This window comes from Phymastichus coffea, unplaced genomic scaffold (genome assembly GCF_024137745.1).
Source record: "Phymastichus coffea isolate CEN01 unplaced genomic scaffold, Cenicafe_Pcof_1.1 PCOF00013, whole genome shotgun sequence".
NCBI lineage: Eukaryota > Metazoa > Arthropoda > Insecta > Hymenoptera > Eulophidae > Phymastichus > Phymastichus coffea.
In genome coordinates, this window is record NW_026706824.1 from 7,707,309 (window position 1) to 7,722,656 (window position 15,348).

Here is a 15,348-nt window from a genome sequence, read left to right on the forward strand (position 1 = left end):
GCTAGCTTCCAACGTCCATGTCCGTACCTTGTGGAAACATTGTCCGTCGCGTCAATGCTCTGAGCAGCAACGCTATAACGGACACGGCCAAGATGAAGATATGGCTCACAAATGACGCAAAAGATAATGGTATTCTGCCGACGTGCCTAACCATTAATCACATACACACCTACACTCACACATTACACAAACACTTACACACACACGCTTCTTAGCAAACCGGGATGAATGAATGCTCGGCGACCCTATAAACGGGGCTTACCGAAAGAGAGAATGCCGGAAACCCCTATAAACGGAGCCGCCCGAAAGTGAATGATTGGGATCCCTCTAATTGGACTCCCCCCGTGAACGATGCCCGGATTTGCCACTATTGGCACTTATAATCACGAAAACTCTACAGGGGGGATCACTAGACACACAGGGAAGAGGAGGAGGGACCTCAGGGGCCGGGCGTTGTTCCAGCACGGTTCGTGGAGTCGCGACCACGACGGACCTTTAGCAGAACGGGACGAAACAACAAATATGAATAAGTACAAAAAAACATAGATTTACCTCAAGTAATATCCCCTTCTCAGCGGGAATCCACCTCCCCGGGTTCCGATCGGGTGAAAGTCCCGGTGGCCATGGGTAGCGACACGGATTTTGAGGGCCGCACTTTGTGCACGGAGAAGAGGAGGACGACACGAAACAACGATACGAATCAGAACCTACTGAACTTACCAAGACAACAGAGGACGGACAGCGAGTCAAGTGGCGGCAGCGGGATGAGCTACGCCTCAGCCGCTGACAGTCAAGAACCGACGACAGAACGAACACCTACAATAACAAACGACACACGGGACGTGACGGAACTGCTGTGGCTCATACAAAAGACGGCGACAAAAATGGCCAAAGCAATAAACGTGCAAAAGAACATGAATATGATAGTGAAGATGGGAATTAACACAATTCTCCAATCTGTGGACATTGCGCTGAACAAACGATTGGACACACTTTTGGAAAGACGTCCCCAAGACAATAGCAATACAGACACGACAGCAGAGAATAACGAAAAAACGCCACGGATGAAACGGAAACGCTCGCCGGTTGGAACCACGCTGGAGCCCTCACAAAAGAGGCCACCGACGAGGGAACCAACCAAGGACTGACAGACGGTAACACGAAATAGAACAGATAAGACAAACAAGAAAACGGACTCAAAGAATCGGTCTGACAGAGGCGGACCGTCTCACCGGAAAAAGGGACTGGCTGTCCTGATCAGGTTGGATACGGACACGACGTACTCCGATATAGTACGGAAAATATGGACGACGATCGACCCGAAGGAGAGCCACGTGCAGGTGACAACCCTGAGGAAGACGAAGAACGGCTTATGTCTTCTACAGCAACAGGTAGACACAGACAAGCCGGACGGACGCGAGATGTTTGGACGACAGATCCAAAATGCGTGGCCAAATGTGATGACAGATCCAATAGTGGCCATGACCTCCAAGGTTCAATTGGAGATCATGGATCTGGACTGCGTTACGACTTCGAAAGACGTGACGGATGCGCTCAGACGAGAGACGGGACGAGACGCGGACTTCCGAGTCCACATTTTCGGTCCAAATCGCGCTGAGCAGTATATGGCGGTCTACGAATTGGAATCGCGGGAAGCTGATGCGTTGCTTCGGTGTGGTCGGATTGGAATTGGCTGGGTGCATTGCCGCGTTCAGAAACGACTGAACGACTGGCGGTAACAAAATGTTACAGATGCCTGGGCTTCGGCCATGTGAAAGCTGAATGCACAGGAAAGGACAGGACGAAATGCTGCCGCAAGCGTGGCACATCCGGACACTACGCGTCGGAATGTAAAAACAAGCCGATCTGTCCACTGTGCTCCGATGCTAGAGGAACTCTACAAGGAGGTGAATGAGGATTCCTGGGAAACCGGGTACAAGATTGTGACCGGAAAACTAGGGGCCCGAGTCTCACCGGAACTTAAAGATGCCGAAACAACAGGACGGATTGTTGACAGATTATTTCCGATACATCTGATTCGAACGAACATGATGAAAGACATGAACGCACAAATGCCCCCGCCTTTGCCGCTGAGGAGCTCATCAGAGCAACGAATGCGATGAAGACGGGTAAGGTACCGGGATCGGACAGAGTACCGTCCGAGATCCTCCGGCTTGTGGCTCTTCTACGGCCGGAGATACTCCTCGACTTGTACAACAGGTGCTTGGCGATAGGAACGTTCAGCGACCGGTGGAAGGTGGCAAGGCTCGTTTTTATCCCAAAAGGTAGGAGCGATCCTGGCACGCCTTCGGCTAACCGATCGTTGAGTTTACTTGACACGACTGGTAAACTCTTTGAATAATAACTAAGACCGTGACTGATAGACGCGATACAGACCGGAGGGGGTTTATCAGATTTATGGTTCGATTTCAGGAGGGGTCGATCGACGATTGGAGCGATCCAAAAGGTGGTCGACTCTTTCCTGGAACTAGAAAGACATTGCCACGCAGTGCGACCTATAGTGTTGCAGGTGACGCTCGACATTAGGAATGCTTTCGACTCGGCCAGGTGGAAGGATATCTTGGAGGCACTGGAAAACAACTTCGGGATCCCACCATACCTGCTTCGGGTTGTGAAGGTTTATCTAAAATACAGATGGATAACGTACGAGACGATCGAAGGACAAGTTACGAGACAGGTCATCGCTGGGGTGACACAGGGGTTGATACTGGGACCTAACTTCTTGAATGACTTATACGATATCTTGCTTCGACTTGGGATACCGCTCGGAGTGACCCTCATCGCCTACGCTGATGACGGGGCGGCGGTGATTACGGAGCGGTCCCCCGAGCTGGCGCAGCTGGCGTTGAACCTGACCATAAGACGAGTCGGACGATGGACAACAGACCATGGACTACAAATCGCAACAGCAAAAACGGAACTGATGCTTCTCACGAGAAGACGCATACAGACGATACTGCACATGAGGGTGGGGACATGCGAGATGGACACCAAGAAGGAGGTCAAGTACCTCGGGGTAACCCTTGATTCAAAGATGACCTTCTGGCCTCATATACAGAAAACAACCCGGAAAGCTGCAGAGAGGATAGCATCCTTGAAACGCCTGATGGCAAATACGACGGAACCGTGATCGAGGAAACGACGATTGTTAATGGCGACAGCTCACTCAATCCTTCTATACGGTGCAAGAATATGAGCAGACACCCATAAGATATAGATATACAGTAAGACGATGATGATAGTACAAAGAGAGGGCACACTGCGAATCGCTTGCTCTTACCGAATATTCTCTGCGCAGGCTGTTTTGGTGGTGGCTGGCGTAATACCCGTGGATATTCTGGCCTTTGAACGCAAAAGGATATACGGGAGCAGCGCGGACATAGGACGAAAGAACGCGACAATCGTCGAGCATGACAGTACAATTGACATATGCAAGGCCGATAGACAGAAGAAAGAGGTGGTAACTGACGAGACGACTGATACGGGACTTGAGGCTGTGGCTCGGAAGAAAATTTGGTGATGTAAATTTCTATGTCATCCAGCTCTTGACGAGCCACGGGTACTTCCGACGGTACATTTACAATATGAACAAAGTACGAACACCCGACTTTAAGTACTGTGGACACGAAAAAGACGACGCGGAACACATGTTTTTCGCGTGTGACCGCTGGACAAGACTCAGACAGGAACTGGAAGAAACGGTCGGCAGTATCACCCCGATAACATTATGACCGTACAAAGCACTGGAAAAGCAGAGAAAAGCAGTGGAATACTGGAGAAGCAGTAAACAAAAAAAAATTTGAGTCTTGAATCAGTGAAACAAAAGTTTAAGAAAGTAAGTTCTATAAGGTAGTTGCGACGTTGGGCTCATGCTTTGAATAAAGGAGGGACATATAGAGAGAAAATTTCTAGAATATGTCAATTTACTTTGGAAAATTTTAAAGCTGCTATTGAAGTGGGATTGGTCGTCCATGATTCAGACTTACGTAAATGGGCATTACAAGCTCAAAAAAAGATAGGCTATGAAGATTTAAAGCTTTGAATCACTGGCTTAATCATTTGAAGGAAACACACAGAATAGTTTCAAGAAAAATTAATAAATTCATAACCAGGAAAACTTTAGAAAGTGCCACAGAGTTAGAAAAATATGCAAATGAATTTGTAACTGATGTTAAATAATGTGCAGAAGAGGTAGGAATGGAAAATATATTCAACTGTGATCAAAGTGGATTCCAGGTAGAGATACATTCTGGTAGAACATTAGCTGTTGAAGGAGAAAAACATGTGCAGGGTGTTGTACAATCAGTTTTCTCTACAACACATAGTTATACAATACAACCTCTAATATCAGGTAATAGAGAATTACTTTCACTACTTTTCCTAGTTATAAAAGAAAAAAGTGGCCAATTTGGACCAGTTGTTGAGTCTAACTTATTTCGACCTAAAAATGTACATATCGAAGCATCAAAATCTGGAAAATTGACTTCAGGTATTTATCAATATTTCTTTACCGAAAGTAAAATTTTTACGAGAATACCCGCAAACTATACAACAAGATTAAAAAACATAATTTTTTTCAGTCATTTTAAAATTTGTTTACGAAAGATATATTTTCCGAAAGTTGGTCCTATAAGTATATTATTATTAGATACTTGGAGTGGGCATTGTCCTAAAATAGTAGAAGTTACACCTGTTAATAAAGAAGTAAATGGAATGGAAATGCATCAACTCAGAGGGGTATCAGCTCACTGAGTTGAAGCGTGTGAGTTGAGGTGTGTGCATGTTCACCTCACCCCCCCCCCTGCTGATCGGCCCGTTCGCTGTCGACTCACCCCCCCCCCCCCTACTGAGTTATACCAGTGCGTTCTACGCACTCCCCCTCCCCTACTGAGTTGATCTGATGTGGTGTATACCGGTGCGTTCTACGCACTCCCCCTCCCCTACTGAGTTGATCTGATGTGGCTTGATCTGATGTGGCGTGCGTTCTCTGCATTTCCCCCTCTCCCACTGATTTGATTCCTATGCACTGCGCGCGCGTTCTGTGTTACGCGTTTTGATTGTTTTATGTGTGTGTGTGTGTGTGTCTGTACGCGCGCTCGCGCGCGTGTTAAAAATTTTTAGATTTAACTGAAAAAAAAACGGACGGATCGGGGGATCGAACGCGCGTCCTCCGGATCCGCAGGCCGATGCTCTACCGCTAGAGCTACAGCCACTGTTACCACGGGCAATACCGTATTGTGTATACTGGCTACACACGCGATTGATATGTGGGGGCGGCGGCGCCGGCGGCTGCTGCTGCTGCTGCTGCTGCTGATGCTGCTGCTGGGGAGGGCCCAAGCGCTAATACAATAAATTTTAATAAATATTATAAATAGATATTTATTATATAGATATATTATCAATGTGTGTGTGTGTGTGTGTGTGTCTGATCGCTGAAATAAGAAAAGATATATTATTAATAATTATTTATAAGAAAAGACATTATTATTAATAATTATTTATTATATAACAAAATATAAAAAATCTACAAAAAAATACAAAAAATGTATAAAAATTTATAAAAAAAACTGACGCTTAGTTATCGCCATCATCATTATCATCGTCGTCGTCGTCGTCGTCGTCGTCGTCATCGTCGTCGTCGTCGTCGTCGTCAGCGGTGAAAAATTTTGCAATTTTATACCGCGGGGCGCCGTCGACGGTTTCGTCCGTGACGCGCAGGCGCTTTTTCCCCGTGATGCGGAGACTCTGCAAGAGCGCCGTTGTGGGTAATTCCGCGGGCGATCGAGAAGGCTGCCTACTCAACGGAGCTGGCGACAGCGACCGAGAAGGCTGGCGCACAGCGGGGGAATCTTCGGGACTGCACGACCTCGATGCGAATAATCTTCGCACCACCTGTCTGACCGGCCCGTTCCGATCGACGTGCCGCCTGCTGCCGCGCTGCGGTGGTGATTCCACCCACTGCGGCTGCCGACTGCAGCGACTAGCGGCGCAGTGTGCGCACTCCCAGCCATCGCATACTGGCATGGTGTTGTTGTGATCGCCGACCTGCAACAAAAAAATGAAAAAAAACTTAGAACATATAACTGCCGATTAAAAAAAAGAAAAGAGAAAAAAAGAATCATACCTGTTCTCGTTGGCGGCAGGACGTCTCTTGTATCTCTGGTGGTGAAACTAAGTTCACCAAGAGCGGCTGTTGTGGCGTTGTGATGTCGATGATCACGGGTGCTCCTCGAGGCGTCACCAGGTCGACGCATGTCACGCGTCGTGATGGTGGTGGTGGTAGTGGTGGTGGTCGACGCGAGACAATCACCTCGCAGACCATCTCCACGTCGTCGTCGTCATCGTCATCAGACCTGCAAAAAAAAAAAAAAGATTCTTTATTTTGAAAAAAATCATTTCATATATCTATCTGTATAATAAATATTCAACTTACACATTCACCGTTGAAGACGATCGGGAGCATGGAGACGGTGGCGGTAATTCGAGTGGCGCTGTCCGATGCCTGCTGTAATCGGAAACACTTGTATTTATATTATGCCGATAACGCGACTACGACGACGAAAACCGGACATCGTAAAATAAGAAATTTTAAGTACGTGAGAGAAAAGAATGTTAAATTTAAAATTGGAGTATATACTCTCTCTATCTCATATACACACATACATACATATTATATAACGAATAATACTTTTACATTAATAAATTGATAAATTATCTATATAAAATTTTATCAATTTATTAATACAATATTATTAGATATATAATTGTGTTATTAGTATAATGGTATTAATTATAAAAAAACAGAATGAGAGAGAGAGGGTAAAAGAGAATAAAAAAAAAAATGTACTTACAATATTGAAGGTGGAGGTGTCAGCGGCATCCGAATGGTTGCCGCTTCGTGGATGTCGTCGTCGTCGTTCCTCCTCCTCGGCGAAGGTGTTCGCGGCTGCTCGACGACGACTTCGTCCACCGCTGCTTCTTGTACCGGTAAATCAATCAATCCGAAGACTTCATCTTCGGAAAGATCTATGTCCTCACCCAACGCCTCGATTGCTTCATTCAGTGCGTCTTGCCACGACGCATCGTCCAACGAAAACAAATTTTCCAACCGTTCATCACTCATTTTACTTCACTAAACACTTCACTTAACTCCACGACAAAAAAATCACAATGACGTATCGTTGCAAGGCGTTCGAATTTTTATTCATCTTTTGAAACACTAGCCGCGTTTCGGTCATTGGTCGAAGATATGGGAGTAGGGATGCGAGACTACGCGACAGTACTGATTTTGTCGCACGCATAAGACAATCATAATTAGTGGTGGGAGTAGCTAATGAAAATGTGATTAGTGCGGAGAAGAGACGCCAATGTATATTAATATAGGATCGCGATAGCACGTACGCTCTTTATTTCTCACGCAACGGACGAAGAGTAGGTGGTGGCAAGCCGTTGGTAGTGACAAGTTGCAGCGAACGAACAAGCTCACTTGAATCATGCCAATTTACATAATGAAATAATGTTTGTTCCCTAGTTATTTTTTATCAGGTAAAAGACCTATTCCATTAATAAACGACGATTTTCGTTTCCTAGCATCACCGCTCGGAGATAAATTAGGTCCAATATATTTTTTCGATTTGTTCACATGCTTATTTCGATATTATTTAAGCTAGAAACTGCGCGAACTCTGTATGTTTTTTTTGGTACAATATGTATAAGTAAAGGAGTTAGTATTCCTTTGAATTTGAGAGAGAAAGCACACTCTTTATTTATTTCCTATATTTTTTTCCTCTCTAGTACGAGGAGACCTTCATAGTGAAAAGAATAGGGAGCTCTCTCTGTGGCATGAAAAATAATTCAAAAAGAGGAGTGAGAAGGTAATAATCGCTCAAGTAATACACGTGTTTTGCCATTCGGATTTTACTCTGAGATAACAGAAACAGCTTTGCTTTGAAAACTATTCTGACTGCAGTTCAAGGCGCGTGGCTCACTGCTGCCTGCTCAGTATACTTATACTGTCTGTCTCTATCAGCTGGACTTCTCTTCCTTGCTAACCCGCGGTAATATTGTTTGCTTACTCCTTCTCAACTTCTTCCATATCGCTGTCTTGTTTATTTTGACTGGAAATGAATCATAAATGGAATCTTCTTTTCTCAGAAAAAATACATGAATTATTTACTTCCCGAAGTAACTTTCACTGGTTACATAATTAATGAATTGACCAGAAAAATCAAAAACTATATATTTGGTTTATAGATATGAAATATAGTATAAAACAAAAAATGAATCAACTCATATTCATATTTTTTTAATTTGTCATCGGCATTAAAGTCTTGTTTTTGAAGAATTTTTAATTTTGGAAAACTTTTTCGTAGGTGTGATAATCAAACTTGGAAAACAAGTTAATAAATATTCATAATATTACGACTAAGTATCTTTGAATGAATAAATACAAAAGTTATTTACTCTTTTCAGAGCTGTCAAATTTACATCTAAGTTATTTGGTCGAGCATTATCGAGACGTATAAAAGCTACGGTTCTCTACGCTACAGAAACTGGAAAATCACAGATGTATGCTGAAAAACTTAGTCAACTATTTAGTCACGCATTTCACTCGCAGGTACTCTATGTTTAAAAAAGCGATTATTAATAGAATAACATAACATACTATAAGTAGTTTATTAATCTGAAAGACAATTGTCCTCTTCTTTTAATGAATCTATAATGAAAAAATTCGTTTTGTTAGCGATTTTCCCTTCGTCCATTCCCCCTCAATCCCTGCGTTCATGTACTTGTCAGATCGGGCGCATATGTTTGTGCGTGAACGCACCATTTATACTCGAAATTGCTTTGATTTGAAATGCTAATTGGCGATTCCGAGAGTGAGGAACGGTACGAATTACGACGGACTGTGAAAGCGAAAACGTGTGCGGAGAGAGAGATGAAGAGACAGACATAAGAAGGAAGCGAGAGAATGAGTGGCTCAACGCAGGATCTAGTATGCGTACAGTCGTGAAAAGACTAGTACGCAAGATAACTTGTAAAACACCCATATAGAAGTAGCTCTTTGGGAGGACGGAATCCCGTATCATTGCGGACCGCTGAGACATTGTGGTTAGTCTTCGTCTCTTTTGATTAGGTGAGCCAGAAGTAGGTCAACTAGAGGGGCATCAACTCAGAGGGGTATCAGCTCACTGAGTTGAAGCGTGTGAGTTGAGGTGTGTGCATGTTCACCTCACCCCCCCCCCCCCCTGCTGATCGGCCCGTTCGCTGTCGACTCACCCCCCCCCCTACTGAGTTATACCAGTGCGTTCTACGCACTCCCCCTCCCCTACTGAGTTGATCTGATGTGGCTTGATCTGATGTGGCGTGCGTTCTCTGCATTTCCCCCTCTCCCACTGATTTGATTCCTATGCACTGCGCGCGCGTTCTGTGTTACGCGTTTTGATTGTTTTATGTGTGTGTGTGTGTGTGTCTGTACGCGCGCTCGCGCGCGTGTTAAAAATTTTTAGATTTAACTGAAAAAAAACGGACGGATCGGGGGATCGAACGCGCGTCCTCCGGATCCGCAGGCCGATGCTCTACCGCTAGAGCTACAGCCACTGTTACCACGGGCAATACCGTATTGTGTATACTGGCTACACACGCGATTGATATGTGGGGGCGGCGGCGCCGGCGGCTGCTGCTGCTGCTGCTGCTGCTGATGCTGCTGCTGGGGAGGGCCCAAGCGCTAATACAATAAATTTTAATAAATATTATAAATAGATATTTATTATATAGATATATTATCAATGTGTGTATGTGTGTGTGTGTGTCTGATCGCTGAAATAAGAAAAGATATATTATTAATAATTATTTATAAGAAAAGACATTATTATTAATAATTATTTATTATATAACAAAATATAAAAAATCTACAAAAAAATACAAAAAATGTATAAAAATTTATAAAAAAAACTGACGCTTAGTTATCGCCATCATCATTATCATCGTCGTCGTCGTCGTCGTCGTCGTCGTCATCGTCGTCGTCGTCGTCGTCGTCAGCGGTGAAAAATTTTGCAATTTTATACCGCGGGGCGCCGTCGACGGTTTCGTCCGTGACGCGCAGGCGCTTTTTCCCCGTGATGCGGAGACTCTGCAAGAGCGCCGTTGTGGGTAATTCCGCGGGCGATCGAGAAGGCTGCCTACTCAACGGAGCTGGCGACAGCGACCGAGAAGGCTGGCGCACAGCGGGGGAATCTTCGGGACTGCACGACCTCGATGCGAATAATCTTCGCACCACCTGTCTGACCGGCCCGTTCCGATCGACGTGCCGCCTGCTGCCGCGCTGCGGTGGTGATTCCACCCACTGCGGCTGCCGACTGCAGCGACTAGCGGCGCAGTGTGCGCACTCCCAGCCATCGCATACTGGCATGGTGTTGTTGTGATCGCCGACCTGCAACAAAAAAATGAAAAAAAACTTAGAACATATAACTGCCGATTAAAAAAAAGAAAAGAGAAAAAAAGAATCATACCTGTTCTCGTTGGCGGCAGGACGTCTCTTGTATCTCTGGTGGTGAAACTAAGTTCACCAAGAGCGGCTGTTGTGGCGTTGTGATGTCGATGATCACGGGTGCTCCTCGAGGCGTCACCAGGTCGACGCATGTCACGCGTCGTGATGGTGGTGGTGGTAGTGGTGGTGGTCGACGCGAGACAATCACCTCGCAGACCATCTCCACGTCGTCGTCGTCATCGTCATCAGACCTGCAAAAAAAAAAAAAAAGATTCTTTATTTTGAAAAAAATCATTTCATATATCTATCTGTATAATAAATATTCAACTTACACATTCACCGTTGAAGACGATCGGGAGCATGGAGACGGTGGCGGTAATTCGAGTGGCGCTGTCCGATGCCTGCTGTAATCGGAAACACTTGTATTTATATTATGCCGATAACGCGACTACGACGACGAAAACCGGACATCGTAAAATAAGAAATTTTAAGTACGTGAGAGAAAAGAATGTTAAATTTAAAATTGGAGTATATACTCTCTCTATCTCATATACACACATACATACATATTATATAACGAATAATACTTTTACATTAATAAATTGATAAATTATCTATATAAAATTTTATCAATTTATTAATACAATATTATTAGATATATAATTGTGTTATTAGTATAATGGTATTAATTATAAAAAAACAGAATGAGAGAGAGAGGGTAAAAGAGAATAAAAAAAAAAATGTACTTACAATATTGAAGGTGGAGGTGTCAGCGGCATCCGAATGGTTGCCGCTTCGTGGATGTCGTCGTCGTCGTTCCTCCTCCTCGGCGAAGGTGTTCGCGGCTGCTCGACGACGACTTCGTCCACCGCTGCTTCTTGTACCGGTAAATCAATCAATCCGAAGACTTCATCTTCGGAAAGATCTATGTCCTCACCCAACGCCTCGATTGCTTCATTCAGTGCGTCTTGCCACGACGCATCGTCCAACGAAAACAAATTTTCCAACCGTTCATCACTCATTTTACTTCACTAAACACTTCACTTAACTCCACGACAAAAAAATCACAATGACGTATCGTTGCAAGGCGTTCGAATTTTTATTCATCTTTTGAAACACTAGCCGCGTTTCGGTCATTGGTCGAAGATATGGGAGTAGGGATGCGAGACTACGCGACAGTACTGATTTTGTCGCACGCATAAGACAATCATAATTAGTGGTGGGAGTAGCTAATGAAAATGTGATTAGTGCGGAGAAGAGACGCCAATGTATATTAATATAGGATCGCGATAGCACGTACGCTCTTTATTTCTCACGCAACGGACGAAGAGTAGGTGGTGGCAAGCCGTTGGTAGTGACAAGTTGCAACGAACGAACGATCGGCCCTTTTCTGGGCCACTTTTTTTTTTTTCAAGTTGACGAAGCTGTACAATCCCGACAGTTAATCGATATCATGATCAATTTAAAACAGCACTTTTCAGTGCTAAATTTTCAATAAAAAAAAATTTATATTATTTTTCTATAAATCAGCACTTTTAAGTGCTATTCAAACGTATGTGCAAATATATCAGTGCTAAATTTTCAATAAAAATCTTATATTATTTTTTTATAAATCAGCACTTTTGAGTGCTATTCAAACGTATGGTTAAATATAACATAGACTAACTATTTGTTTAATAAAAAAACTTATATAATTTTTTTTAAAAAATCAGTACTTTTAAGTGCTATTCAAACGTATGTGCAAATATATCGTAGCCGCAAAGGTAAGTACTAAAACAATAACAATTTGAAATTACGAATAAATTCAACCTTGTGTTTTTCTTTATTCTTACTCCCCCCCCCCCGCCATTTTCAGCGAAACGAGCAGGTAAGTATAAGGTAAGTATTTTTTTTTTAATTAGTTAAAAAATATACAAAATAAAAATAGTTCGTTTAATTCAGTGTACAAAATAATACTAAAAAAAATGATAATTTTTTTCCTAAATCATAAAATAATATACAGTTAGTATGCACTATCTTTAGAAAGAGCGACAATGACTCACACGGTAGAGCACTGTCGTATAGATGCAAAGGAGGCTAGGTTCGATTCTCCTGTATATCTATTACCGAAAGATATTACGAGAAAAAAATTCGATAAATAATGTTACTAATTATTTATATGTAAATTGTCAACAATTAAATTCAACAAAAAGGATAGGTAATTTCTTCTTAATTAAAAATAATTAAAATATCGTTATTAAAAATAACAACAACAAAAATCAGTGCGTATATGCGACAGTTTTAAATGACGTCACTCGCATAGGCCGTTGAGTCAATTCCCCACAAGTTGTATGCTTTACATACGCATACGCGTGCGCACGTGTATGTATAACTTATAAAAATTAAATGAATTTTTTTTATGCAATGTATGGCATGTATGGAATGAATGGAATGTATGGCACGTATGGCATGTATGGAATTTTTACGCGTACACACGTGTATGTATAACTCATAAAAATTAAATGAATTTTTTTTATACAATGCATGGTATGTATGGAATGAATGGAATGAATGGAATGTATGGCACGTATGGCATGTATGGAATTTTTTAATGCAGGATGGAAGGGGAAATCTCAATCGTTCGTTATAAAAATGAGCTGCATCTCATCAGCAGTCGCATTCGCATCCAGAGTGAACTAGTGTAAAGTGTGAAAGAAGAAAGGTTATACGAACATTCTACAATGAGCTCCAACAAGATTGACTATAGGTAATTATTTGTTTTATTGTTGTTGGATTGGAGCAAATGATTGAGAACACTAAATTTACAAATGTTAAACTAAATAAAGTATAATTTATTACGGTCTATAAAAAGGTACAAAGTAAAGTTAGATTATTATAATGAGAGCTCTATATCCACTGGTGGTTGCTGCTGGAATGCCGAGCTAGTTTGAGCGGCAGTGCAGCAAAGGAAAGGTGGCGTGGTGAGCGCCCGCGCACATGCGCACAGTACTTTCAACACTCCCTCCACTGTACGCATATGCGCGTGAGCACAAGTAGCTCACTCAGACCTATTGGTTTCCGCGTCTGCAAATAAACAAAGACATTCTCGAGCATATTCAGTTATTAATTATATTATCTCTAAGAGCTCTAAAAGAATCGAAAGGAAGAGGTTTTGTAAATATATCTGCTAAATTATCTTTAGATGGTACCCAAGCCAATTTAACTTTTCCTTCCGTTACGCACTGTTTAATGTAATCTCCATGTACTTTAGACAATTTATTTTTAGTTCCTGTTTTCTCTCTATTCTCTAAGTTAATAATTATTTCTTTAATCGAATCATTAAAGTTCTTTAGTTTATGGTTTCCTTCTTTTTGTGTACAGCTAATTGAGGACTTGTTATCGCATCTTATAATAATAGGGTACATAGTTTTTCCTAACATGTCTCTAAGAGCCTTATCTAATGAAATCATTTCCTGACATGCTTCGCTCATTGCGTAATATTCAGCGTGACAGGTCGAGAGATTGATTACACTTTGTTTGTGGCTCCTCCACATAACGGAATATCCGAATAGTCGGGCAACCATTCCACTTGTCGAAGATGAATCAGCATTGTCTCTAAAACTTGCATCTGTAAATACTTCTAAGTTTTCAGCGACTCCTCTATATGTTAGTCCTAGATCAGAACTTCCTCTAAGATACCTCAAGATTCTCTTTACATCAATCCAGTCTTCTATAGAGGGATTAGATTGTTTTCTGGCTAATAAGTTTACAGCAAATGCTATGTCTGGTCTTGTGACATTTGCAAGATACATTAAGCTACCTATAGCTTCTCTATAAGGAAATTCTAATTTTCCAAGTTTTTCAGTTTTCTCTATATTTTTATCGTTTCTAGCTTTGACTTGTCTAGTTATCATAGGTGTCTTTTGTGGTTTACTTTCGTTCATATTAAATCTCTCTAATACCTTTTCTGCATATTTGCTTTGGCTCAGCATGATTTCTTTAGCCTCTCTATCTCTAGTAATTTGAATACTTAAGTATTCTCTAGGTTCTCCTAAATCTTTCATTTTAAACACTGAACTTAGGTGAGTTTTAATTTCATTTATTTTGACTAGATCGTTACCTGCCAATAATATATCGTCTACATATAAAATCAATAATACCATGTTGCCATTTTTCCTGTAGGTAAACAGACAAGGTTCATTTATATCTTTTTGTAAGCCTAATTTTTCTACCTCTGCTGAAAACCTTTGATTCCATTTCTTGGGACTTATTTTTAAACCGTATATTGCTCTATGCAGTTTACAGACTTTATTTACTTTCGATTGTTCGTCTATTTTTACTCCATCAGGGATTTCCATATATATTTCTTCATCTAATTCACCGTTTAGAAAAGCGGTTTTCACATCTAATTGGTAAACTTCGAGGTCTAATTTGTTAATAACAGCGAACGCGGCTCGAATTATAGCTAGTCTCGATACAGGTGCATAAGTTTCTCTAAGTTCATATTCATTAGTGTCTTTAAATCCTCTCACTACTAGTCTAGCTTTGAAAGTTGTTTTTCCATCCGAATCTACTTTTCTCTTCAGTACCCATCTGCTATCGATAATGTTAGCTCTATTTTCTTTTAAAGTTACCGTAGGTCTGCTCATTATACTTCAGGCATTGTTTTCTCGCATGGACTCTAGTTCATCGTTTATTGCCTTTGACCAATTCAATTTATCCTCAGTTTCCATTGCCTCTCTATAATTCGTCGGATCTGCATTCAGTGTTCCCATCAAACAGAAGCCTTTTTCGTCTTCTCCTAACACTTCAATTTCATTACATTGTGCTAAGAACGCAAAACTATTATCTACCAGGTT

At 42.0% G+C, this 15,348-nt stretch overlaps 1 protein-coding gene across 1 annotated transcript in view; it reads left to right on the forward strand.

The window, feature by feature from the left end:
* LOC131673221 (nitric oxide synthase-like) overlaps positions 1–15,348 on the forward strand; it is a 1,857,253-nt gene that overhangs the window by 1,667,071 nt on the left and 174,834 nt on the right. The window contains exon 11 of the mRNA XM_058951052.1: positions 8,494–8,638. Within this exon, the coding sequence (XP_058807035.1) occupies positions 8,494–8,638 (145 nt within the window). The remainder of the gene's footprint in view (positions 1–8,493; positions 8,639–15,348) is intronic.